The 25650-nt window shown below is 36.0% G+C and overlaps 2 protein-coding genes across 2 annotated transcripts; both read right to left on the reverse strand.

Moving 5' to 3' along the window:
• Window positions 1-3553: 3553 nt before the first annotated feature.
• On the reverse strand, window positions 3554-8498 carry LOC137201619 (NKG2-A/NKG2-B type II integral membrane protein-like). Its single transcript, XM_067695676.1, has 6 exons — window positions 8187-8498; window positions 7697-7795; window positions 7160-7213; window positions 6482-6633; window positions 4472-4572; window positions 3554-4150 (listed from the first exon to the last, which is right to left on the reverse strand). Exons 1-6 carry the CDS (start codon window positions 8371-8373, stop codon window positions 4030-4032), a joined length of 714 nt encoding a protein of 237 aa, XP_067551777.1. The 5' UTR covers window positions 8374-8498; the 3' UTR covers window positions 3554-4029.
• A 12391-nt stretch (window positions 8499-20889) lies between these two features.
• Window positions 20890-24209, reverse strand: LOC137201618 (YTH domain-containing protein 1-like). Its single transcript, XM_067695675.1, has 2 exons — window positions 22866-24209; window positions 20890-22811 (listed from the first exon to the last, which is right to left on the reverse strand). Exons 1-2 carry the CDS (start codon window positions 23836-23838, stop codon window positions 21661-21663), a joined length of 2124 nt encoding a protein of 707 aa, XP_067551776.1. The 5' UTR covers window positions 23839-24209; the 3' UTR covers window positions 20890-21660.
• Window positions 24210-25650: the final 1441 nt, after the last annotated feature.

The raw sequence follows: 25650 nt of genomic DNA on the forward strand, positions 1-25650 counted from the left end.
AATGGCTAAAGAAGATGTTGCATACATATACAATGGAATATTACTCAGCCCTAAAAAGAAACGAAATTGAGTTATTTGTATGTGGTGGATGGACCTAGAGTCTGTCATATAGAATGAACTGTCAGAAAGAGAAAAACAAATACCATATGCTAACACATATGTATGGAATTTTTTAAAAAATGGTACTGATGAACCTAGCAGCGGGCCAGGAATAAAGACACAGACATAGAGAATGGACTTGAGGACACAGGGTTGGGAGGGGAAGCTGGGGCAAAATGAGAGAAGTATTGACATATATACACTACCAAATGTAAAATAGCTAGTGGGATATAGCTGCATAACACAGCAACATCAGCTCCGTGTTTTGCGACCACCTAGAGGGGTGGGATAGGGAAGGTGGGAGGGAGGCTTTAGAGGGAGGGGATATGGGGATATATGTATGCATATGGCTGATTCGCTTTGTTGTACAACAAAACTAACACAGCATTGTGAATCAATTATACTCCAATAAAGATGTATATATAAAAAAAGAAACCCTTATTCTAGGTGAAAACCTGGATATGCAGAAGGGAAAGAAGAGTTGTAAGAATTATGTGGATATATTTAATGGATATCGAGTCGACAAAATATTAACAATAAAGTTTCAAATTTTAAAATACATATTTGTATTCGAATTCAAGGGAGCAAATACGGCATAAGCAGTAAATAAAGGTAGAAGGTAGTTATGTCTTTTCACTTTTCGAGAAAGGGTAAAGGTATTAATTTGTTAGACTTTACTGAGTTAAGAATTTATGCTGTAAAATGTGGGGCACTAATAACATAATATTTAAAACATTAAACTGACAACAGAGGATAGTTAAAATAGTTAAAATAGTTATTGTGAAAGATAAAAAGAAAACAACAAAAGAAGTGGAGTTCAAAGAAATGGTAGCATTCATCTCTGATTAAGGATAACTATATTATACTTAATTAATTATATATACATACAATACATACTTATATATAAATAATATATGTAAATATATCTTAGAATAATTTAAAAATTATGTTAAATATAGAGTAACTTCCAATTTAAATTCTAAGAATATTTAAAATAACTGTTCACTATCTTAATGAGAAACTCCTTTAACAAAAGCCTAAAGAAAGAGGAAAGTAAAAAGATGAAAAATATACCATGCAACACAAGCCAGTAGAAAATTGCTATAGTTAGTATACTGTTATAATAGAAGGCAAGAGCCGTATTGGAAATGATGAAGCATGTTTCATAATGATAGATAGAGTATCTAAACTATTAGCAATGTTTTCTAAAAAATCTTTATGTACTTAATAATACAAGTTCAACATAAGTTTGAAAAAAGTGAACTATTACTAATAGAGATTTAAATGATTCTCTCTCACTGCTTACAAACAAGCAGATATCAGTAAGGCTAAAGAAAGATTTAAACTAGACAACTAATCAATACATATATGTAGAACACATACTATATACTAGTATGGACTATTCATATTTTTGTACATAGAAATTTTCAAAAAATACACTATAAATCATATTTCCAAGCATATTCATATAAAAATATAGAAGTGGTGTCACTGCAGTAGCCGCTAGGCAAGTTTGGCAAGTGGGCACTTGAAATGTGGGCATTCAATTTTAATTAGTTAAAAAAATAATATTTTAATATTGGTTCCTCTTTCACACCAGCCACTTTTAACAAAGATGTGGAATATTTCTAGCTTCACAGAAAGTTCTCTAACCAAACAGAATGCTCTTTACTATATGCAGAAGTCAATAACCAAAACTTTGAAAATCCTTATATGGTGTTAAATTCAGTAATAAATGTCTAAGTAACAGATGGACCATAGAAATGACCGCAATGAACGTTCAAAATTTTTATAAGAATTACAAGGAAAATATAAAACCAAATGTCTGTCTTGTGAAGTATTGATTGCCTTAAATGCTTACCTTACAAACTAAATAAAAGAAAACAAAGCAGAAATCCAAGCATGCATCACAAGAAACTAAAAATGGAAAAGCTAAATTTAGGTGAAATTAAAACCAAATGAAGTAGAAGGAAGAAAACAATAAATAGTACAAAATCAAGACAAAGAACAAAATTACAATAGAGAGGAACAAGGCCAAATGTATTCTCATTGAAAACATTTAATAAAATTGATAAAAGACTGCTGAAAGAAAGGTGAGGAGAGGGAATCCCTGATGGTTCAGTGGTTAAGACACCACGCTCTCACTGCCGAGGCCCCGGGTTCATTCCTTGGTCAGGGAACTAAGAGTCCACAAGCCATGCGGTGTGGCCAAAAAAAAAAAATTTGAGAAGAAACAAGTCTTTTATGTCTATAATAAATATGGGGATACCATGTGGTTTTTACAGATAAAAAAAGCAATATTATGAAAACATTTTAGTATCTATAAAAAATAGAAAAATCCTAAATTGAAAATTACCAAAATGCATCACAAAAAATAGAAACCTGAGTAAACCTAACACATATTGTAAAGAAATTGAGTTCGTTATATAAACCTTCCCACAAAAAAGTTCTAGAAGCTCAGATGGCACTAGTAGTGAATAATAACACTTGAAAAGGTAGCAGTACTCTTTCACAAAGGTCCAGGTAAAAGAAAAGGAAATGCTTCCTAAAAATAGCCTTGGTAACAACTTGTCAAGTACATAACGTAAATGAAAACTCAGTCAAATTTCTTTGGGAACACAGATAAAGAAAAACTTCAGCTTGACCTAGATATAATATATGCATTGATTTTTTTAAAAAGGACAACACATGATCATTGTGATTTTACTTCAAAATGCAAGACTGGTTTAACATATGAAAGAAATAAAGGTAATTTACTTCATAATCATTATACAGAGAAAACGTTTATCATTCCAACTGATGGAAAAACAATACAAATGTAACGTCAATTGATTATAAAATTTGTTTGAAAAATGAGAATATTATGGAACTGTTTTCATATGAGAAACTTATGATGAAAAAAACCTTAAGATGAACCTCATATTGATGAAATATTGAAATCTTTTCCTCGAAAATAGAAAAGGATACATATAGAACCTTTACTGTACCTTCTATTTGACATTGAAAATAAAATCCTAGCCTATAAAAATAAGTCAAGAAAAAAAATTGCATCTGGAAAGAAGAAATGAAGTATGATTATTTACAAATGCAAGAGCTGTTATATAAAAATCCAGAAGACTATATATTTGAAATGACAGAATTAATACATAAAGTCAGAGAAATCATTGGCTATAAGACCAATATGTAAACCTCATTGTATTACTGTTTACAGCAGCAAAACTTACTAAAAATTTTCAAATGAGGATGTCATTTACAAAAGCATGAGAGTGAAATACCAATGTATCTTTAAGAACTCAATATAGAAAAATACAAAATATAATAGGGAGAATTTAAAGAAAACCTAATTCATAGAGAGATAAAGCATGATATTGCCTGGAAGAGCCAATATTGTAAAGATGACTATCTTTACAAATTACTTTGAAGATTAAATGCAATCCCAAACATAATTCCAGGATTTTTTTTAAAAACAGCTTTATTGAGGTGTAATTTACATGGCATAAAATGTATCCACTTAAAGTGTATAAATCAGTGATTTTTTTTCTTTAGTATATTCACAGAGTTTACAACCATCAACAGTAACAAACTCTAGACGTTTTCATCGCCCCCAGAAGAAACATAGTAACCATCAGCAGTCATTTTCCAATCCTACCTCTGCTCAGCCCTTGGTAACCAACAATCCACTCTCTGCCTCTAGAATAGGTTTCCTTCTTCTTGATATTTCATATAAATGGACTCACACAACATGCGATCTTTTACAAAGGTTGAAGGCCATAAAAATAATGTAGAGTAAAAAAAGCCAGACACAAAAGTAACGATATCTATACTTTTTGGTGTGCATATTATATTTCAATATAATTCATTTTAAAATTTATACAATCATAATATTATTTCCATTTCATAAAAGTTAAAGTTACTCAACAGCATCCAAACTCACATTTTCTCAAGCTGATCCTTGCAATTATATGTATGTGGACGCTCACAACTGTCTGATTTAATGCCATATGGATAGAGCAGAGCACAGTTACGTTCATCAGGTGATGGGTCTGTTATACTGTAATGGAAAAAAATGCACAATTCTGTTATATCATATGAGGACAACTCATGAAACAATAGCATTTTCCATGTCACTGTAATAAAAGCTATTTTGAAAATGGGTAATGATATTTTAATATAATTTTAGTAAGAGCTTGTTATTAGGGAAATGGGCTATTGAGGAGCCCATTCTTTAATAACTATATCAACATTTTATTAACTTTCAACATCCTCCTTCATCTTTCTATAATTCAACTAAAACAAATGTTTTAATATTATTCTTAAAATTTTTATTTTTAATCTCTTCCTCCTCTATACAGTATTATTTTAAAAAACTTACTGTAGTTTGTAAGTTGAACCATTTAGCCACATCCATGGATGATCACGGCCTTTACGAAAGACTGAAATCCATGACATAATTGATAGGGACATCAGGAATTTCTAGCCCAAAATAAAGAATTTTCACTTAAATAGTCGTCATGAAAGATTTTTATTAATTTTTCAAAGGCAAGTAGTGTGTTCTTTCATAGGATCCTTAGTTTTCTGAACAAAATGAGTGTTAAGAGTCTCATCTAACACTAAAAATATATTAAAGTTCAAAGTTTTAATACTGCCAAATACATTAACCAAGGTCAGTACTTTTGATGTAAAATTAACTCAAACAGTTATGCTTAGCAGTTTCACTGTTTTTCTTAGGTTAATAAGGAAAATTCTGATTCATGTAATTCAACTGTTACCCATGTTGTCAAAACTAACATAGCAAGGCTTTAAATAAGATTTTAGATTCTGTGACATCCATTTCTCAGGATACTGTGACCATATCAATGGATTTCTCCTCTATGTTTCTCAGAGTTTCGGTTTTAGAAGGAAATTAAGGGAATGAAATTGAGAAAATAAGTGACACGAAAGCCAAAGATTTGGTTTCCTGGGGCTCACACCGTTCTTTGACTAGATCAACCCCCAATCACTCTGTTTCTGTGTTGCTAGAATCCAAGGGACCAGACAAGGAGTCAGAGACTCGTTTCTCTCAGCTGCGCCCAGCTAGGTACAACTGTAAACACTGGAACTAATGAAAGACACAAGTCAAGGAGAACTCTGAAAGGTGGAAAGAGAAAGGTGAAATGGTTTGCGACCCTGGGGTTAAGGAACAACTATTAGGGGCATCTTATATCCACCACCCAACCGAAGAAAGTGACCTAGGCCTGCTGCTTCCCAACACCCAGCCTAGCCATTCCTCCTTGGTGTTGAGGGGAATCCTGTGGGCGACACCAGGTGAGCCTTACGAGGTGATCCAGCAGGACACCTGCTAACAAGAAGCAGCCAGAGTAAGGGCTTCTCCTCTCCCTCCACCGAGAGATACCAGAGTTGGGGGGTAGGGGTGGAGGTGGGACCAGCGAAGGGGATCCCATGACTAAAAGTACTGAACCCGGGAAGCCTCTTTATATCTGAGGGCATAAGACTCCATCTGTAACCAGAGACATTGGGTAGATTGGATTTTAAATGTTATATTTACATAATGAGCAGTGGAAATTTACAAACTACACATAAATGCAATAATATGGATGAATGGCAAAAATAGCATATGGGGGTGAGAGGAGACAGGAAGAAAAATGCATACTCTATGATTCCATGTATATGAAGTTCAAAAACAAGCAAAGAGGGGCTTCTCTGGTGGCGCAGTGGTTGAGAGTCCGCCTGCCGATGCAGGGGACACGGGTTCGTGCCCCGGTCCGGGAAGATCCCACATGCCACAGAGCGGCTGGGCCCGTGAGCCATGGCCGCTGAGTCTGCGCATCCAGAGCCTGTGCTCCGCAATGGGAGAGGCCACAACAGTGAGAGGCCCGCGTACCACACACACACACACAAAAACAACAACCAAGCAAAGAGATTCTATAATATCAAAAGTCAGGACAGTGGGTATACACGGAGGGTGGAGAAGTGATGAGAGAATACAGAGGAGTGGGGCTGCTATGAAGTGGAAACTTCTATTCCACGATCTGATATGCAATTACATGGTTCTATACATTTTGTGATCAATATGCAAAATCATGATATGTTTATTTTCCTTTATATATTGTAAAATTAAATAGCACAGTTTATTTTAGAAAATAATAGCATTTGTAGAAACATGTTTTTTTTATGAAAAGCAAGAACTGGAAATTATCAAACGTGTATTAATGGTATAAAAATATAAATAGAATATCATAAAGTTGTATTCTGTTGTTTAATGGAACATTAATAGGCCTTAAACAAACTGCAAATATGTACAAAACCGCAAGTGAATCCTAGCAAATATAATATTGACTGAATCAAGCCTTTAACAAAGTGTTTGCAACATTTAGTATCTTACCTTTTCTTCTTCATTATCTATATAAAGCAGAGTAGAGTTCTTAGCAGCACAGGCCGTCACACTCTCATTCCATGTTTTTTTTTCCAAATGAATACAATAGCAATTGTTGAAATATGTAAAACACTGTTTTGGACAATGACCAGCATGACATTCTGAAGAAAGATTGTGAATTATTATCTAAAAACAATTTGAATTAAAAAAAATGAAAACTAACTTACATATATGCATAGGTATAAATATATATGTGTGTATATATATAAAACACATCTATGCACCCTCAAGGCTGGTGCATATAAAACAAACCACACTCATACATTCACAGAAGTGTCAGTCTCTCACCCCCCAATTTATGTCTCCGTATAAAGCAAACACACAGAAATAGCCACTCTTTACATGTCCTGAAAATCAAGAAATGAAACCTCTGTTTTAGAATAGCAAAATTATTTGTCTCTTATCATATTACAGAGGGAGGAAATTTGAGCCAGTGGCAACAGTGGGTATGGTGATCATATTGTTGCATAGGGAGAAACACTCTCCTATAATCATTATTTATGAATATTTGTTGCCATATTTTGTAATTTATGTTCAACCCCAAAATCTATTCTTATTTTCACTAGCCTAAGATAGAGACAAAATACAAACTGTATTTATATCAGAACTTTGAAAATCATTATGTACCTTTCTGGAGCCTTTTTATCGGAGAGGAGTTATTCTGCTCCCGTATTGCAGTACCTACAAAATTAATCATTATAAAAGTTAATATTGATCTAAATAAATCATAATGATTGTAGTTTCTGAGTTGAAATTTGGTTTATTGCTTAGGATCAGAATAATCTGGAATAAAATTGATTTTACCAAGAAAAATTAAGTAATGAAGATTTGGTTGAAAAAATATTTCAAAAGCCTAAAGGAACAGATCACCATCTCTTATAGTATTTGTTTTAACCAATCTCAAGAATTAATTTGTATTTCTCAGTAAGATCTTTCAATATCCTAAAGCATGCTTTTGAGTTATGAAATCAGAATATACATATACATACTCTCTGTAATTATTGTGTTGTATACTTTTGACAAATTCAGAATAACCATTCCACATTTAGTCTAAATGCATACATTTTAATGAGATGCCCATTCCATAATATTATGAACTGTTTAGAGGCACTGACCATCATTAAAGTGTAAAGTTCCCTTACAATTTTTCAAAAATCTACTTACAGGGAGTAAAAACTATCATTGTTACCACACTGGACATCAAAACAAGGCAGATGATTCCCAGAACCCCAGCAATGAGCTTCTCTGGAGGTGATGGTAAATCTGCAGGGAAAGAAAAGGAAACACTGAGAAAAGAGTGATGGTGACAGTTGTTTAGAAAGTTTACAAACAAGAGAACCCACATAAACAGGGAGTTATATATATAAACTTGGACCCCAAGCCCATTTCTACCACTATAATCTTTCTCTCAGAATATACCTTTGCATTTTCAGCATATATAACGCTTCATGAGTTGTTGATCAAAGACTACAAATTACAGCAATGCCAGAATAAAAGTAGTCCTCCAGTTTCACATTAGAATCCCATCTCCAACGTCAAGTTCTGTTCCTCAAAATGAAAAATATGTGAACTTATCCCCTACTCCTTCTCCAACCTCTGTACTCCAACTGCATATCCTAGAACAGTTCCATCATGTGACTATTAAATGTTTTACCTTTGCAGTGGTAGTTCTTGTCATTCCCTCGAAGATTCTGATAAGCATTTTGAAGATTTGATTCTGCATAGGTTATTTCCTGCTCAGTTATTGAAATGGAACTTTTAGTGCCCTTAGGTTTTATTTGCTGCCTCTTTGAGTTCTTGGCTATCTTCAGTTCTGCACAGGTTACTCCTTGGTTATTCATCTCTGCAGCTGAATTATGTCAGACAGTGCCCTAAGTGTACTTAGGAATGAATGGTGTATGTAAGATGAGATCCCTAGTACAGTAAAATGGGCGGGGTAGAGTCTAGTGCTCACTTCGCAGTAGAACAATCTTAAGGCCTGGTTTTAAATTCCTTAGAGCTTTAAGCAAGTGTCTCATGGTAGAATACTTTTTTTTTTTAAGTTATTCTACATTTGACAATATATTTTTGGTTGAAACAATGAAAAGCAATAAATTAGGGAGGAGTAAAGAAGTTCATGACTAATAATATCCTACTCAGATTCCACAGAAATATTTTAACACCATTATAATGCTTGTATTAAAATTAAAATGTTTTATTAGAAAAGAGAGATTCACCCATATTTATGATAATTTTGAAATCCAGTAATGGTTAAAGATAGAGTATTTTAAAGATGGGGAAAGAGTAATGTTGGCATGTACAACAATCTCCTACACTAAATTACATTATTTGGTGACTTACATTTACTTATGAAAAGTGTTACCAAATGGTCGTTATTTTGAATGGTTGAGGAGTTCTGAGAAGACATTAAAAATTGAGGAAATACTTCATGTATTGGAAAATGTTACATGATACACTAAACTTATATATAACCTAGACAATATTGAAAATAAAACAACAGAAAAAGACTAAAAAATACTTAGTTTGTAAAAGTAATCGATAATTGACTTAATGGCTAAGATATGAACCCACAAAATAATAAACAAATATAAGTAATTTATGGAAGAACACTGTTAATTCAAACTTCCAGAAAGATCCTATAGGTGTCAAAGTTAGTAAAGGTCATTTTAGTTGTATAAGTGATGGTAATTACTTATAAAAATTACTTATAAAAAATCCAGATAACATAACTTAATAATTCAGTCAATGGATGCTGTAGTCAGAAAGACCTGGAAATAAATTATGGCTTTGAAACTTATCAGAGTGTGACTGTTAAAAAATTATTTAGTATCTAGTAACCTATCTTACTAATCTAAAATGGAAATAAGAATAGGTAATATCCAATGCATGTAACACTGAGCACTCAACCTGACACTTATAAGTTCTCAACAAGTATCAGTTTTAATTATTATTTTAGTCACAATTTCTATGTTACTATTTCTAATTCATATCAGTTAGACCCTGTTAAGTAATTTATTAAGCAGGAGTGTCTTTAATTAGCATGGTACATTTTTTTGCAGTGTTTGTTCAATTTTTTAAAAAATTCTTTCATTACTTACAATTAAGTTTAAATTAGCATTTAGGAAGCTACCTCATCCTGATTTTTGTTATAAAATCAGGCTGCTTTTATTGAGTCTAAGTACACGTATGAGGAATTATGTTTGGCTTTTGTTATGCAATGAATTCCTTTCCAAGAATCTATTTATAAAGGTTGAGCAAAATATATATTAACATACTATTATACAAAAAACCCACCTTCTACTGATTATAAAATCCCAAACTAATTCTTCCCTGTCATGATGTCTGTGGGTTTCACTTAATATTATATTGATTTATAAACCCAAATATGCAAGTGCATATGCAACTAACTTCCTACAGACAATAAATTGAATACTTTGAGAAATCTTCCAACATATTTCATGTTTTATGGTTGCTTTTTACCCTGAATTATTTTAAAAAAACACCAATATTCTACTTTGATTTTGTTGTATATTAATTGTACCTCACTTGCATTACATTTAACATTTGTTATTTCCCACTAAGTGAGGTGGTCTAGTAGAGAGACAGGAGAGGAGGGACACATACCTTCTGTTGGCCAGAAAGTTGTGCATCCTTTAGTGGGGAGGTCAGGTTACTCTCATAAAAGAGGCCTGCTATAGCTGGGTAGAAAGAAGAAATTTAAAGAAGAATTTAAAAAATTAAAAGAAGAAATTTAAAAACATAAATCTAGGACAAGAATAAACAATGTCTGTGACCTCCACAGACTGCCCTGTGAAGGCTCAGAGTGAAACAAGAGTGGAAAAAGTTGATTTCTCATCAATGTGTCACTTCAGGTTTGAACAGGAAATTCTCACACATAGGCTATTTTGAAGACAGTTTACCTCATCACAAACCTCCAGAAACTAGGAGACGTTGGGCTCCAGTTGAAAGGACAAATGGACCTCTAAGTGTGTCATTTAGATTTTCCATTTTCAAATGTCTCTGAGAAATTGTTTTCACATTCTACAAGATCTGAGGAGATGGCGGCTTAGCCACCCTGCAGTTATCTTATTTCCATCTCAATCATGAACACTGCAACTTCAAATACCTCAAGTTTTACTTTGAAACTAGTTGCTAAATCTTGGCAGCACATACACTATTTCCTCATTATTATCTCATTTCTATTGTCATGGAAGAAATTCTAAAAGCCATAATCCCATTTTCAACAAGTATTTAAGGATATTTGTCACTAATTATCCTGAGGAATTTCTACATTCTCAACCATACTCTACCTGGCACAAAGTCCATCGTTTTCAAAATACCATCTCTATTTCTCTGCCCTAGTTCTTACGTTCCATTTTATTCTTATTAAATAAATAATTTAATCTGCAGATTTCCTCTGTTAAAAATAAATGCCCCTTGAAAGGATAAAACACAAACAATATTAAACTGTATCACCATGACATAGGTGGAAATATTAAATAACTACTCATTATATCATTCATGAATTCATCCTCCAATCATGACTAGTTGTCTGTATTACACTAGGAATATATATATATATATATATATATATATACATATAGTTTTTTTTTTGGTGGTACGTGGGCCTCTCGCTGTTGTGGCCTCTCCCGTTGTAGAGCACAGGCTCTGGACGCGCAGGCTCAGCGGCCATGGCTCACGAGCCTAGCTGCTCCGTGGCATGTGGGATCTTCCCGGACCGGGGCACGAACCCATGTCCCCTGCATCGGCAGGCGGACTCTCAGCCACTGTGCCACCAGGGAAGCCCTACACTAGGAATATTTGATGTAACGACATAAACCCAAGTCAAACTATGCAGTTCAAGAAAAGGTAATTTTTAAAAATATCACCTAACCAAACAATGGGAAGGGGAGGAAAAGAAGGCTTAAACCACAAGATAAATGGCACATGCAAATGAAAATGACAAGAAACTATGGGTAGCAATACTCATATCAGACAAAATAGACTTTAAAACAAAGTTCATAATGAAAGACAAAGGACACTATATAATGATAAAAGGATCAATACAAGAAGAGGATATTACACTTGTTAACATGTATGCACCCAATATACTTAGGAGAATCTAAATACATAAAACAAACACTACAGACATAAAGAGAGAAATTGATGGGAATAAAATAATAGTAGGAGTCTTTAATACCCCACTGACATCACTGGACAGATCTTCCAGACATAAAAAGCAATAAGGCAAAGGAGATCCTAAATGACACAATAGAACAGTTGAACTTAATTGATGTCTACAGGATGTTACATACAAAAAAACCATAATACACACTCTTTTTTAAGTGCACATGGAACGTTCTCAAGGATAGGCCACATAGTAGGACACAAAACAAGCCTCAAGAAGTGTAAGGGATAGAAATTATTTCAAACATCTTTTCTGACCACAACCATACGTAACTAGAAATCAACCACAGGAAAAAAATGAGAAAAAAAAAAATGATTACATGGAGACTAATCAACATGATACTAAAAACCAATGGGTCAGAATGAAATGAAAGAGAAAATCAGAAAATACCTGGAAAGAAATGACAATGAAAAGACAACCTTACAAAATCTATGGGACACAGCAAAAGCAGTTCTAAAAGGGAAGTTTACAGCAATACAGGCCTTTCTCAAGAAAGAAGAAAATCTCAAGTAAACAACCTAAGCTACCACCTAAAAGAATTAGAAAAACAGGAATAAAAAAACCCAAAGTCAGCAGAAGGAAGGAAATAACACACATCAGAGAGGAAATAAATAAAATAGAGATAAAGAACAATAGAAAGATCAATAAAGCCAAGAACTGTTTCTCTGAAAAGATAAACAAAATTGACATACCTCTAGCCAGGCTCACCAAGAAGAAAAGAGAGAGGAGCCAAATAAAAAAAAAAAAGAAAAAGGAGGAATAACAACTGATACCAGAGAAATACAAAAAATCATAAGAAAATACTATAAACACTTATGTCAACAAATTGGACAACCTAGAAGAAATGGACAAGTTTTTAAAAATGGACAACCTGCCAAAACTGAGTCAAGAAGAAAGAGAAAATTTGAACAGAATGATCACTAGAAGTGAAATACAATCTGTAATTTTTTAAAAAACTCCCTGTAAATAAAAGTCCAGGTCTCGGTGGCTTCACTGGGGAATTTTACCAAATATACAAAGAACTTATACCAATCCTTCTCAAAGTATTCCAAAAGACTGAAGAGGAGGGAACTCTCCCAAAGTCATTCTAGGAAGCCACCAACATCCTGATATCAAAATCAGACAAAGATATTACAAAAAAAAAGAAAAGTATAGGCCAATATCTTCGATGAATATGGATGCAAAAGTCCTCACAAAATATTAGTAAACTGAAGCAACAATACATAAAAAGGATCATATGCTGTGATCAAGTTAGATTCATTCCAGGGTTGCAAGAATGGTTCAACAAATACAAATCAATCAATGTGATATGCCACATAAACAAAAGAAAAGACAACAACCACTGATCATCTTGATAGATGCAGAAAAAGCATTTAATAAAATTCATGATAAAAACTTTCACCAAAGTGGGTATGGAGGGACTATACCTCAACATAATAAAAGCAAACCCATAGTTAATATAATACTCAACAATGAAAAACTGAAAGCCTTCCAGCTAAAATCTGAAAGAAGACAAGGATGCCCATTCTCACCAGTTCTGTTCAACATAGTATCAGAAGTCCTAGCCATAGCAATCAGACAAGAAACATAAATAAAAGGTATCCAAACTGGAAGGGAAGAGGCAAAATTGTCACTATATGCAGATGACATGATACTATGTATGTAGAAAACCCTAATGACTCCAACACAAAAACCACTAGAACTAATAAACAAATTCAGCAAAGTAGCAAGATACAAAATTAATACACAGAAGTCTGTTGCATTTCTTTGCACTAACAATAAAATATCAGAAAGAATGTAAAAAAAAAAAATCCTGTTTAAAATCGCATCCAAAAAAAATCCTGTTTAAAATCGCATCCAAAAAAAAAACCTAGAAATAAACCTAACCAAGGAGGTGAAAGACCTATACACTGAGAACAATAAAACATTGGTAAAGGAAACTGAAGATTATTCAAAGAAATAGAAAGACATTTCATGCTCTCGAATTGGAGGAATTAATACTGTTAAAAGGGTCATACTACCCAAAGCAATCTACAGACTTAATGCAATCCCTATCAAATTACCCATGACATTTTCCACAAAACTATAACAAATAATCCTAAAATTCATATGGAACCAGAAGAGACCCAGAACTGCCCAAATAATTCTGAGGAAAAATAACAAATCTGGAGGCAGAACCTTCTCAGACTTCAGACAATACTACGAAGCTACAGTAATCAAAACAGTGTGATATTGGCACAAAAATAGTCATATGGATGAATGGAACAGAATAGAGAGCCCAGAAATAAACCCACACACCTATGGTCAATTAATCTTTGACAAAGGGGGCAAGAATATACAATGGAGCAAAGACAGTCTCTTCCGTGAGTGGTATTGGGAAAGCTGGACAGCCACATGTAAATCAATGAGGTTAAAACACTCCCTCACACAGTATACACAAAAATAAACTCAAAATGGTTTAAAAACTTAAATATAAGACATGACACCATAAAACTCCTAGGAGAGAACAAAGGCAAAACATTCTTTGACATAAATCATAGCAATATTTACTTACGTCAGTCTCCCAAGGCAAAAGAAATAAAAGTAAAAATAAACAAATGGGACCTAATGAAACTTAAAAGCTTTTGCACAGCAAAGGAAACCATAAACAAGACGAAAAGACAACCCTCAGAATGGGAGAACATATTTGCAAACAAAGCAAATGAGAAAGGAGTAATCTCTAAAACATACAAACAGCTCATGCAGCTCAATATCAAAAAAACCCAAACAACCCAATCAAAAAATGGGTGGAAGACCTGAACAGACATTTCTCAAAGAAGACAAACAGATGGCCAACAAACACATGAAAAGATGCTCAACATCACTAATTATTAGAGAAATGCAAATCAAAACTACAGTGAGGTATCACCTCACACCTGTCAGAATGGCCATCATCAAAAAGTCTATAAATAACAAATGCTGGAGAGGGTGTGGAGAAAAGGGAACTCTCCTACACTACTGGTGGGAATGTAAATTGATGTAGCCACTATGGAGAATAGTATGGACCTTCTTAAAAAAACTAAAAATAGAGTTACCATATGATTTAGCAATCTCACCCCTGGGCATATATCCAGAGAAAAACATTATTCGAAAAGACATATGAACCCAATGTTCATAGCAGCACTATTACAATAGCCAAGGCATGGAAGCAATCTAAGTGTTCATCAACAGATGAATGCATAAAGAAGATATGGCACGTATATACAATGGAATATTACTCAGCCATAAAAAGAAACGAAACTGAGTTATTTGTAGTAAGGTGGATGGACCTAGAGTCTGTCATACAGAGTGAAGTAAGTCAGAAAGAGAAAAACAAATACCGTATGCTAACACATATATATGGAATCTAAAAATTTAAAAAAAAGGTCATGAAAAACCTAGGGGTAGGATGGGAATAAAGACGCAGACCTACTACAGAATGGACTTGAGGACACGGGGAGGGGGGAGGGTAAGCTAGGACGAAGTGAGAGAGTAGCACTGACATATATACACTACCAAATGTAAAATAGATAGCTAGTGGGAAGCAGCCGCATAGCACAGGGAGATCAGCTCGGTGCTTTGTGACCACCTAGAGGGGTGGGATAGGGAGGGTGGGAGGGAGGGAGACACAAGAGGGAAGAGATATGGGGATATATGTATATGTACAGCTGATTCACTTTGTTATAAAGCAGAAACTAACACACCATTGTAAAGCAATTATACTCCAATAAAGATGTTAAAACAAACAGTTTGCTAACTTTATTTAATAAATTAATATTAATATGAGCTCTCATAGGGAGAACACTCACTCCCAAAGAATTTGTGGGTGGTGAATTTTCCTCACTTCGAATACATTTAAAAGTTGAAAATTTAACTAAAGTATTATGAGTGCAGTAAAAAAAAAAAACTTTAACAATAATTTGTAAAATTTTATAAAGGCAACAGAATATTTTGTACTTCTTTAATTAATTAGGATTCAATTACAACATGTATTAGGAAAACAGCTGCTATATATTAAACTCACAGACGTAAGTTTTCCCAGATGAACAGTTACAAGCATAAACATAATTTCCTTCGATATATGGACAATCATCGTTCTCCATTTCCAAGAATCTGTGAAAAAAATCGTAAAGCAAGGTGTGATATCCGCAAATGCTAATTTTATCTCAAGCTTAAAATTAGAAAGAACAAACAAAATGAGAAACAATAAAAGAACAAACTAATCAAAACAAGAATTAAACCCTGAAGATTGACAGTCTTTAATTACAAAATATTAAGCTTAACACAAAATACCGAACAGTATCTAATCCTATCCTGTTTATTTAAGTAGAATTATAAGCCAATATGATAGAAGTTTATGGATTTATCAGCTTGCCTAAAACTATGCATAAATTTCTCCTAAGAGTCCAGTAAAGTTAAAAAAGTAAAGGCCCTAAAGGTGATATTTAGAAAAAACTGGAAATTTTCCCCCAATTAAATCCCACAGACTGATCCTCAAAAACCGTAATGATTTCCTTTTTCTTGGTTGCTCTTTCTGTGCCCTACACACGTAACGCACACACACATACATGCACATACACACGAATTGTCATATACTCTCAGAAAAGTTCAGTTATCAAAACACTATACTTTCAGGCTTTCAGTTACTGTGACGCCATCTTCCCTTAACCAGGATTTATTGGTTTCATTGATTTTGAGACCTATCCAGCCTTTCATTTCAAGCATGGATAAAATTTCCAATTGGGAAAAGAAATCATAAACCAGAAATGTGTGCATATTATAATCCACTCCTTTCTGGCTCAACTGTTATTGGTTAAAGTTCTCCCAAGGGCTTGCACCACATCCACTTAGTATTAATAAGATTTTTTCTCAAGGTATCTCATTTGTTAATGTGGTTTTCTTCTAGCATTAAATGTTCAAAAAGTGGAGTTTCTCCCTAAGAAAATTGAGTCAAAGTAAGAAAATATCATACACTTTTGAGAACCTTCAGTTTTCCCAAATTATGGTGTCAATCACTAATGCTTTGAAACCAGATATAGTTATAGTACAACAAAAAAAACAGAAGTGTCTGCCCTACCAGCTCTTCCTTGATACCGATCTTTAGAAGGTGAGAATTCAGCTCTGCACAGGCAGCATGGCTCTCCGCCCGGGTTTTGGATTTATTGGAAAGAAGATAAGAGCTATTTCCAAATCCAATCCAGTGGGTTGAACAAAGATCACAGGAACATTCTAGAAAATGTAAACATATTTAATGTGTACTCTGTACTATGAATAACTACTACTAACACAATTACTATATCTTTGTGTTTGTTTTACAGATGGATATTAGATAGAAAGCAAAACAAGCATTTTTTGTAACATTTCTGGGCAAGTTTTACACAAACCATAGTTAACAATAATTAATATTTAGCTCATGTTTTGAATTTTTCTACTAAAAATTTGTTATAAAATTTTACCCACAAGAAAAATGCATTCCAAATAATATTATACAATTGTTTGATGTGATTAAAATTATATACGCAGGGCTTCCCTGGTGGCGCAGTTGTTGAGGGTCCGCCTGCCGATGCAGGGAACACGGGTTCGTGCCCTGGTCCGGGAAGATCCCACAAGCCGCGGAGCGGCTGGGCCCGTGAGCCATGGCCACTGAGCCTGCGCGTCCGGAGCCTGTGCTCTGCAACGGGAGAGGCCACAACAGTGAGAGGCCCACGTACCGCAAATAAATAAATAAATAAATAAAAATTATATATGCATATTGAAAAGGCTAAAAAATATATAATCATATGAACACAAAAAGCAATTAATGAACTATTGCACTTTTGTCAGAAATTTTTATTATTAATTATTTTAAATATATGGAATAAAATTCAGTAACTAATTTCATAAAAACTTATACTTCAACTGTTTAATAAACATATGCAATTTGCATATTTTAATAATCTTTTTTATAATCATCAAAAACATACAGTTAGGGAAGGGGATCAAGGCAGTGGAGTAGGAGAATGTGGAACTCATCTCCCCCCACAAACACATCAAAAATACATCTACATGTGGAACAGTTCTCATGGAAAGCTAACTGGAAACTAGCAGAACTACACAACCAAAGTTGCAAGAAACCTATAACTGGGTAGGATGGGAAAAAAAGACATTGGCTCGGGACCTGCACCCCTGGGAGGGATCTGAAAAAAAAAAAAAAAAGGACTCTCAACCTGAGGAGCGAGCAGGGTGAGCCACAATCTAGGCATCCTAGTCCTGGGTCCTGCACAAAGGAGACAAGCCCTCTTGCCTGCTGGGAAAACTGCTGGGACAGACAGAAGGGTTGGAGAAGCCTAGATGCTACTCATAAGGAGTGTGCACATGTTGGTTTGCCAACAGTCAGGTGGCGAGAGCCTTGCACTGGTGGCTGCCTCATCACCACACTTCTCAATCCGAAGGGGCAAACACCACAGCCCTGTTCACTCCACACCACAGCTGGGGAGCAGATCCAGCACCTGGCAGGGCAATGATGGCCACTGAACAGAGAGGAAGTCCCTCCTCACACCCTGCACGAGCATTTGATCCTCCAATGCCAATGACAGTCTCTATCAAGGTGATCGTGGCTAGCACACCCTGAGGAAAGAAGTGGCTGGCAGCTCTCACACCAAAGACACTGAATACACACAGCCTCCACGGGAATGCTCCCACATAAAAACACGCCTTCAAGACCACAATAGACAACTGTTTCCCCTAAATTCATAGAGTCATAGAAATTTAAGTGAAATCTAAGGGCAGAGGAACTACTCCCAACCAAAAGAGCAAGAGAAATCCCCTGAAAGAACAAAATAAAACAGAGCTCACCAGCCTACCAGACCCCAAGTTCAAGAAGGTGGTAATAAAAACGCTAACTGAATTAAGAAAGATTGTCAACAGAAATGCAGATCACTGTAACAAGGAACTAGAAACTACAAAGAAGAGCCAATCAAAAATAGATAACTCAATTACTGGATAAAAAGCAATCTCGGGGCTTCCCTGGTGGCGCAGTGGTTGAGAGTCTGCCTCCCGATGCACGGGACATGGGTTCATGCCCGGGTCCGGGAAGATCCCACATGCTGCGGAGCGGCTGGGCCCGTGAGCCATGGCCACTGAGCCTGCACGTCCGGAGCCTGTGCTCCGCAACGGGAGAGGCCACAACAGGGAGAGGCCTGCGTACCGCAAAAAAAAAAAAAAGCAATCTCAAAGCAATGAATAGCCAACTAAATGACACAGAAGAATGAATAAGTGATCTAGAAGATAGAAAAATGGAAATCACCCAATCAGAACAGCAGACAGAAAGACAAGGAAAGAAAAACACAAGCAACGTATGAGATCTATGGGATAATATAAAGCATGCCAACGTACACATAATAGGGGTTCCAGAAGGAGAAGAGAGAAAAAAGGGGATGAAAAGTGTATTTGAAGAAATTATGGCTGAAAACTTCCCAAACCTAAAGAAGGAAACAGATATACAGGAACAGGAAGCACAGAGGCTCCCAACTCTCAGCCATAAAAAGAAGGAAATCTTCCATTTGCAACAAAATGGGTGGACCTTGAGGGCATTGTACTAAGTCAGACAAATACACTATGATTTTACTTATATGGAATCTAAAAAAAAAGTCATAGAAACAGACAGATTTGTGGTTGCCAGAGGTGAGGTGTGGTGGTGAGGGAAGTAGGTGAAAATGGTCAAAATGTACAAACTTCCAGTTGTAAAATAAATAAATTCTGGGGAGGTAAAGTGTGGTGACTATAGGTAATAATACCATGTTGTATATTTGAAAGTTGATAAGAGAGTAGATCTTAAAAGTCCTCATCAGGACTTCCCTGGTGGCGCAGTGGTTAAGAATCCGCCTGCCAAAGCAGGGGACACGGGTTCCAGCCCTGGCCCGGGAAGATCCCACATGCCTCGGGAAGATCCCACATGCCTCGGAGCAACTAAGCCTGTGCGCCGCAACTACTGAACCTGTGCTCTAGAGCCCGTGCGCCACAACTACTGAAGCCCGAATGCCTAGAGCCCACACTCTGCAACAAGAAAAGCCACCACATTGAGAAGCCCACGCACCACAGCAAACAGTAGCCCCCGCTCGCTGCACCTAGAGAAAGCCCGCACGCAGCAACGAAAATCCAACACAGCTAGAAATAAATAAAATTTAAAAATAAAGTAGTCCTCTTATTAAAAAAAACAGTCCTCATCAAAAGAAAAAAAATTATAACAATATATGGTGATGGATTTTAACTAGACTTATTTTGATGATCATTTCAGAATATATACAAGTGTCAAATCATTATATTGTACCCCTTAAACTAATATAATGTTGCATGTCAATTATAGCTCAAAAAATTCTCTTTGAGGTAAATAGTAAAGAGTATAACAGAGAAGGCATATGTTTGCTTTTGCTCATCACAATTTCACCAACAGTGTATGAGTCTTCCTTTAATCTGCTCATTTTTCTAACTTTTAAAAATTTTCATATTTTAAAAAATCTATACTAATCTTTGAAATTTGAAATAATGTACCATTATTTAATTACAATTTTTTCTAATTGCCCGTGAAAGTGAGCATCTTTTCATATATTAATTATACTTTAAATTTCTTCTTTAAGATTTTCTCTCATTCATATCTTGCTTCCACCCTCAGCCTACATATTGTTATTTTTTTTTCTTTCTTTCTCCCATTAATTATTCAACTGCATGGGTTCCTTTTGCAATCATTCAAAAGCAATTTAGTATGCAGAACAGAAACATACTTCTGAGCAATTTGCTGTGATATTTTGCTGCTCATTATGAAATAATAACCAGAATCATAACATATTATTTTTTACTTCAGTTTTTATTTTCCCACTGTTTACACACCCTCAATGACCTGATTTTTTCTCTCCCAAATAAAACTTTATTACTTTATTCCTTGCCTCAGGCTCTGTTTCTTAAAACATCCAGGAAAAGACTAAGTTTGTGTTTGGTCCTTTTGTACTTTCCATATCAGTTTTTGTGTCTTTAATTCCACTTTTCAAGGCTTTACATATTTGAAAGACATCTAATTTTCATTCTGTATCTGATACTTCAATTACCTGGATGTATTAGCGTCTAATTTCTTTGTTTTTTTTTTGTTTTGTTTTTTGTTTTTTTCTTTTTTAAAAAATTTTTTTCAATCTTTACCAATTTATTTTATACAAAACAGTAGCAATGTAGAATATGGGAATTATCTTCCGCTGCCACACACGCAAGTTGTGAACATTCCAAGCCAATGTATACAGTTTGGAGGGGAAGGCTAAACAATAGCATCAACCATGCTACTGAACATAGGAATTTTTTATCTAAAAAGACTAAAAATTAGATAGCAATGTCTTCTTAATATTGCTGTCATCATTGAAGACGGAAGAAACATAAAAAGTGACCTTTTTTAAGATTAAAAAAAAGGAAAAACCAAGAGGCTGCTACAACACTGCCATACAGTCAAACCATCATATTTCAATATTTGCATACTTGATAGCAGCATTATTTTTACTGAACCGTGTGCACCTACATTTAGAAATACATCAAAGCAAAATATTGTGGCAGTCATCCATCAAGATTCAAAAGAAAGAAAACAAAAAATAACTCTAGGATGAACATACTATATGTAGGTGAACATTTATGGAGACTGAATCTAATATCTACATTCTTGGACTGTTCCATTCTGCCCCAATAAAAGTCTCAACTCAAATTGTCAACTGTGCATTTTTTGGAGGATTTGAGTTTTTCCAGTTCTTATTATACTGCATGCTTGGAACAAAGAGGGTCATAATAAATCCTTCTACACAATGAACTTTAAGTAGACAGTTGAAAATAAATTTACTACTTGTAAACACACACAAAAAGAAAAATACAAGATTCTTTTTATTTTTAAACAATCAGTGCTTCCAAAAGCACATCATCTTCTATATCGACCTCTCTCCCCTCGGTCTCTGTCCCGATCACATAATCGCTCTCTTTCTCTATCACGTCCTCTATCTCGTTCTCTGTCTCTTCTGTTATCTCTGGGGCGGTCTCGCTCTCGCTCCCGATCTCTTTCACGAGGTCTACTTCTCCGACCACTGACAACAGCTTGTGTTCGACGAAGGAAATCATCCACCCTCATATCATAATCATGTACTCGTTTATCTCTGTATCTTGCTTCATGTGGTACTGGGGGATGTCCTGAGTAGGGGGGATGAGCTTGAGGAGGTGGAGCATGGTGCTGATAGTAAGGATGGTGTGGAGGTTGTTCCATTCCAGGATAAGGAGTCATTCCTTGCCAAGGTGGTGGTGGTCCCATGTTATGAAATTCCCTCACATAATCATTGTAGGACCCATTTAAAAACACATCTCGGCGAACTCCTGAAAACCGTCTATCTACTTCCTGGTATCGTGGATCCTTTAAATACCCTGGTCTCTGATGAAACTCAGGGGCATAGTCAATCCTTGGTTTCTTTCTGCTGTTATGAATATCATAATCTTCTGGTCGACGCCTTCCCACATCCCGGACTGGTTCTCGACGGGATGGACGTCCTCTTGACCGGGGCTGAGAATGCATTCTTCTCTTGTGACGCATTTTATGAATGACCTGATACAAGTCAATACTTTCATCAGGGGGAAATAGAAGACAAAGCTGGGTTCCACATTCAAGTTCAATTTCCTGTCCATCACGTCCGATCTTTACTGGCTTATGTTCATTCCAAGGATTGGTGAGATGAGCCGACTTAGTGAAGGGTAATTCACGCCTGCAAATCCAGTCAATTTTAAAGACGCCTCCCAGCATTTTAGCATTCATTCCTGCTGGAAGCACCCAATGTATAGGAGATCCTCCATGGTGTGATTCTGAAGAAAGTCTTGCAAATCCTTGAAATTTTCCACTCTCTCTCACAGAAAATATTAAGATAACACTCCTTGCAGATCTGAATGCAGCATTTAATTTCTTCTCATTTACTGGCAGTGTAGACCATACACCCTTAGCTTTGGCAAGGGACACATTCTCATGGTTGTTACTCTTTATGAGAAAAAATCTCGCATCCTGTAGGACATATTTGAGTTTACTGGTTTGATCTTTTCGGACAGCACGAACGGAAGATGATAATTTCTCATGCTTCTTTTCTGAACCTGCATATGGCTCTGATGCAGAGCTTCCACTTCTATCAAAAACAATAGGAGATATGCCTCTAGCTCTCTTCCTTTCCTTCTTTTTCTCATCTGATCCATCTGTTCCTGAACCAGATCTGACAGACCCATCCGTGAAGGAAACAGATTCAGAATCGGAGTCGCTAGCCTCACTCCGGGTGTCATAATCATTTCCCTCTTCCTTCTGGTCTCTCTCATCCTGTTCATATTCTTCTTCTTCCTCCTCCTCCTCTTCCTCCTCCTCCTCCTCTTCCTCTTCTTCTTCCTCCTCTCCATCATCATCCACCTCTTCATCTTCCTCTGCATCTTCTTCTACTTCTTCATCTTCCTCCACATCTTCCACCCCTTCCTCCTCATTCTCAGTGTTGTTGCCTTGCTCATCAGAAGAACCACTGCTGCCAGTCTCATGGTCAGAGCCATATTCTTCAGAGTTCACTTCCTCCTTGGAAGACTGGCTGGATCTGCTTGCACGTCTATCCACTTCAAGCCCAATTCTCTCAGAACCATCTGGTGTAGGGGATTTGACCCTCCTTTCAGGATCCCTTTTCCGCAGACATGTTTTCTCAGATAGACTCTTATAAGATTCTCTGGAGGCACTGCTTGACAAACGAATCTTCCGATCAGCTTCTAGACGTTTGTTTCTTTCAGATCTTTGATATTCCTCATTTTTATACTCTGTGACTGACTTTCCTTTTGTACTAACCATTCTTTTGTTATTGCTGACTGATGAGCTCAGTGGCTTAGAAATCAATTGTCTTGAATGAACAGAAGGCTTTTGTCGCTTTGTGTCAGTAGATTCCATTCGGTCACTTTTTCTTTTTGAACCCTTTTTCTCATTTTTATCTTGTTCACTCTCTGGATTATAGAGTTCATCGTCCTGTTCTGGTACTTCAGTCAAAATATCATCTAGAACATTAAGTTCTCCATCTTTCTCCTCTCGGCTGTCGGCCGCCATTGCTCCCCTCTTGTTTCCGCTGCTGCCGCCGCAGCCGCCACCACCGCTTCGACGCGACTCGCGCGGGCGCCGCAGCCGCGGCAGCAGAACCACAGGCGCGTCCGTCAGTCCGTCCGCTGGGCTTGCGCGCTTCGCACGTTAGCCTCTACCACTCACCCTTCCCGACCCACCCTTTCTCCCCACTTCTTCCCTTTCTCCCTTTTCCCCTTTCCTCCTTTCACTCCTGCCTCCCCCACCCCAGGCCCAGCCTTCCCGTTGGGGCTTAGGAACGGGAGGCGGTAACGGGGAGGGAAGGGAAACAGATGGCGACAGCGGGCGGCGCTAAAATGGAGCCTGCTTCCTGCGTGAAACAATCCCCCTCCCAAAATGCCCTGCGCTGTTATCTGCGCTTTGTTATCTGAGCTAAGTACTGTTATGACTTTTTCCCTATGCAATTTGGTATTTTAAATTGATTTTTATATATGACAATCATCTGGACCTGAGCTAGTGTCCTTTTCTTAGATGGATCATCTGCATGTACTTTCTCTGTGATGATTTGGGGTCCTACCAACCCAGGATCACACAGGGAATGTAACCTTAAATTCTAAGTGAGTCTGCCTAAGAAATTACAGAAAGGTCTGTATAGTCAACTAGAACTTGAGCTAATATAGAAAAAACTGTTTTAATATCCTCAAGCTTTACATGAGAAACTAATTTTTAACTCTTTTGCTCAAGCTAAGTGAAAGCCTCATTCTCTATCTCTGTTGTAGCGGTTCAATCCAGACTGTACAGTTATTAACATTGGAAATAACCCCAGAGAGTGGTAACTTCAGAGTCAGAATGCTTCTCTCGTTTCAAGCTTTCTCTCCATTTTTGGCCCTTGATGATTTCCGCTGTTTTATCAGAAACCTAGATGTAAAACTAAAATTTAAATTAAAAAAATTGTATCCATCTAGACATCTGGATCTAATGAGGAGAAAAAGGGAAGCTGAACTTCACTAATACATAAACTTAGATGCCTGAGCTGTTAAGCACCATCCCTTAGGTAGAAATTAGAGCAGCAACGCTGGTTCCCTGCCACCTGTCGACTGTAACCCTGAACCTCTTCCCTCCTACGAGAGAAGTAGAGCTTGAGTTGCATCTCTTGACTTTTAAAGCTAGAAATTCAACTAAAGTAGTAGTAAAGGAATAAGAAGTAAAAATAAAAAAGAAAGAGGACTATGGAAAGACTAGGAAAACATTAGTAGAAAACAAAGCTATGGGAGAATTTACCTCTGAGGAATAGGACTAAAGAGAGGAAGAAGAGTTAGCTTCACTGCTTTTAATTATGTCTTCCTGTGCTATTTTTAAATCCACTTGGTTGAGTTATAATTTACACACAATAAATTACATTGTTTTGAAGTACACACTTTGATGAGTTTTGATGAATGAATATACCTTTGTAACTTCCTCCCCATTTAAAATTTAGAATATTTCCATCACCTCAAAAGTTAACTCATGTCAATTCCCAACTAATGCCCCACACCTGCTTTACCCAAGCAACCACAGATCTGATTTACATCACTGTAAATTATTTTTTACTTTTGTATGCAATTCGTATACACACAATCCTTCAATATCAACTCGTTTGCATCTTATGTCACTCAACATAATGTTTTTGAGTTTTATTCAGGTTGTGTGTATAGGGATTTCATTATTTTTCATTGCTGACTTGTCCATCATATGACTAACCCACAATTTGTAATCCATTCATCTGGTGATTTACTTTTGGATTGCTTATAATTTTTAGTTTTTATAAATAAATTGTCTATAAACATTTTTGCACATGTCTTA

This window comes from Pseudorca crassidens, chromosome 11, assembly GCF_039906515.1.
Source record: "Pseudorca crassidens isolate mPseCra1 chromosome 11, mPseCra1.hap1, whole genome shotgun sequence".
NCBI classification, from domain to species: domain Eukaryota; kingdom Metazoa; phylum Chordata; class Mammalia; order Artiodactyla; family Delphinidae; genus Pseudorca; species Pseudorca crassidens.

Bases quoted from the DNA above. Each gene is read 5' to 3' on its own strand.
- LOC137201619 (XM_067695676.1), bottom strand. From the start codon at position 8,373: ATGAATAACCAAGGAGTAACCTGTGCAGAACTGAAGATAGCCAAGAAC. The intron at 7,796-8,186 runs GTAAAACATTTA...CTTTCCCTGCAG, and splicing joins CAAGAACTACCACTGCAAAG to ATTTACCATCACCTCCAGAG. The intron at 6,634-7,159 runs GTACATAATGAT...ATCTTTCTTCAG, and splicing joins GATAAAAAGGCTCCAGAAAG to AATGTCATGCTGGTCATTGT.
- LOC137201618 (XM_067695675.1), bottom strand. From the start codon at position 23,838: ATGGCGGCCGACAGCCGAGAGGAGAAAGATGGAGAACTTAATGTTCTA. The intron at 22,812-22,865 runs GTTCAGAAAAGA...CTGTCCGAAAAG, and splicing joins TGCATCAGAGCCATATGCAG to ATCAAACCAGTAAACTCAAA.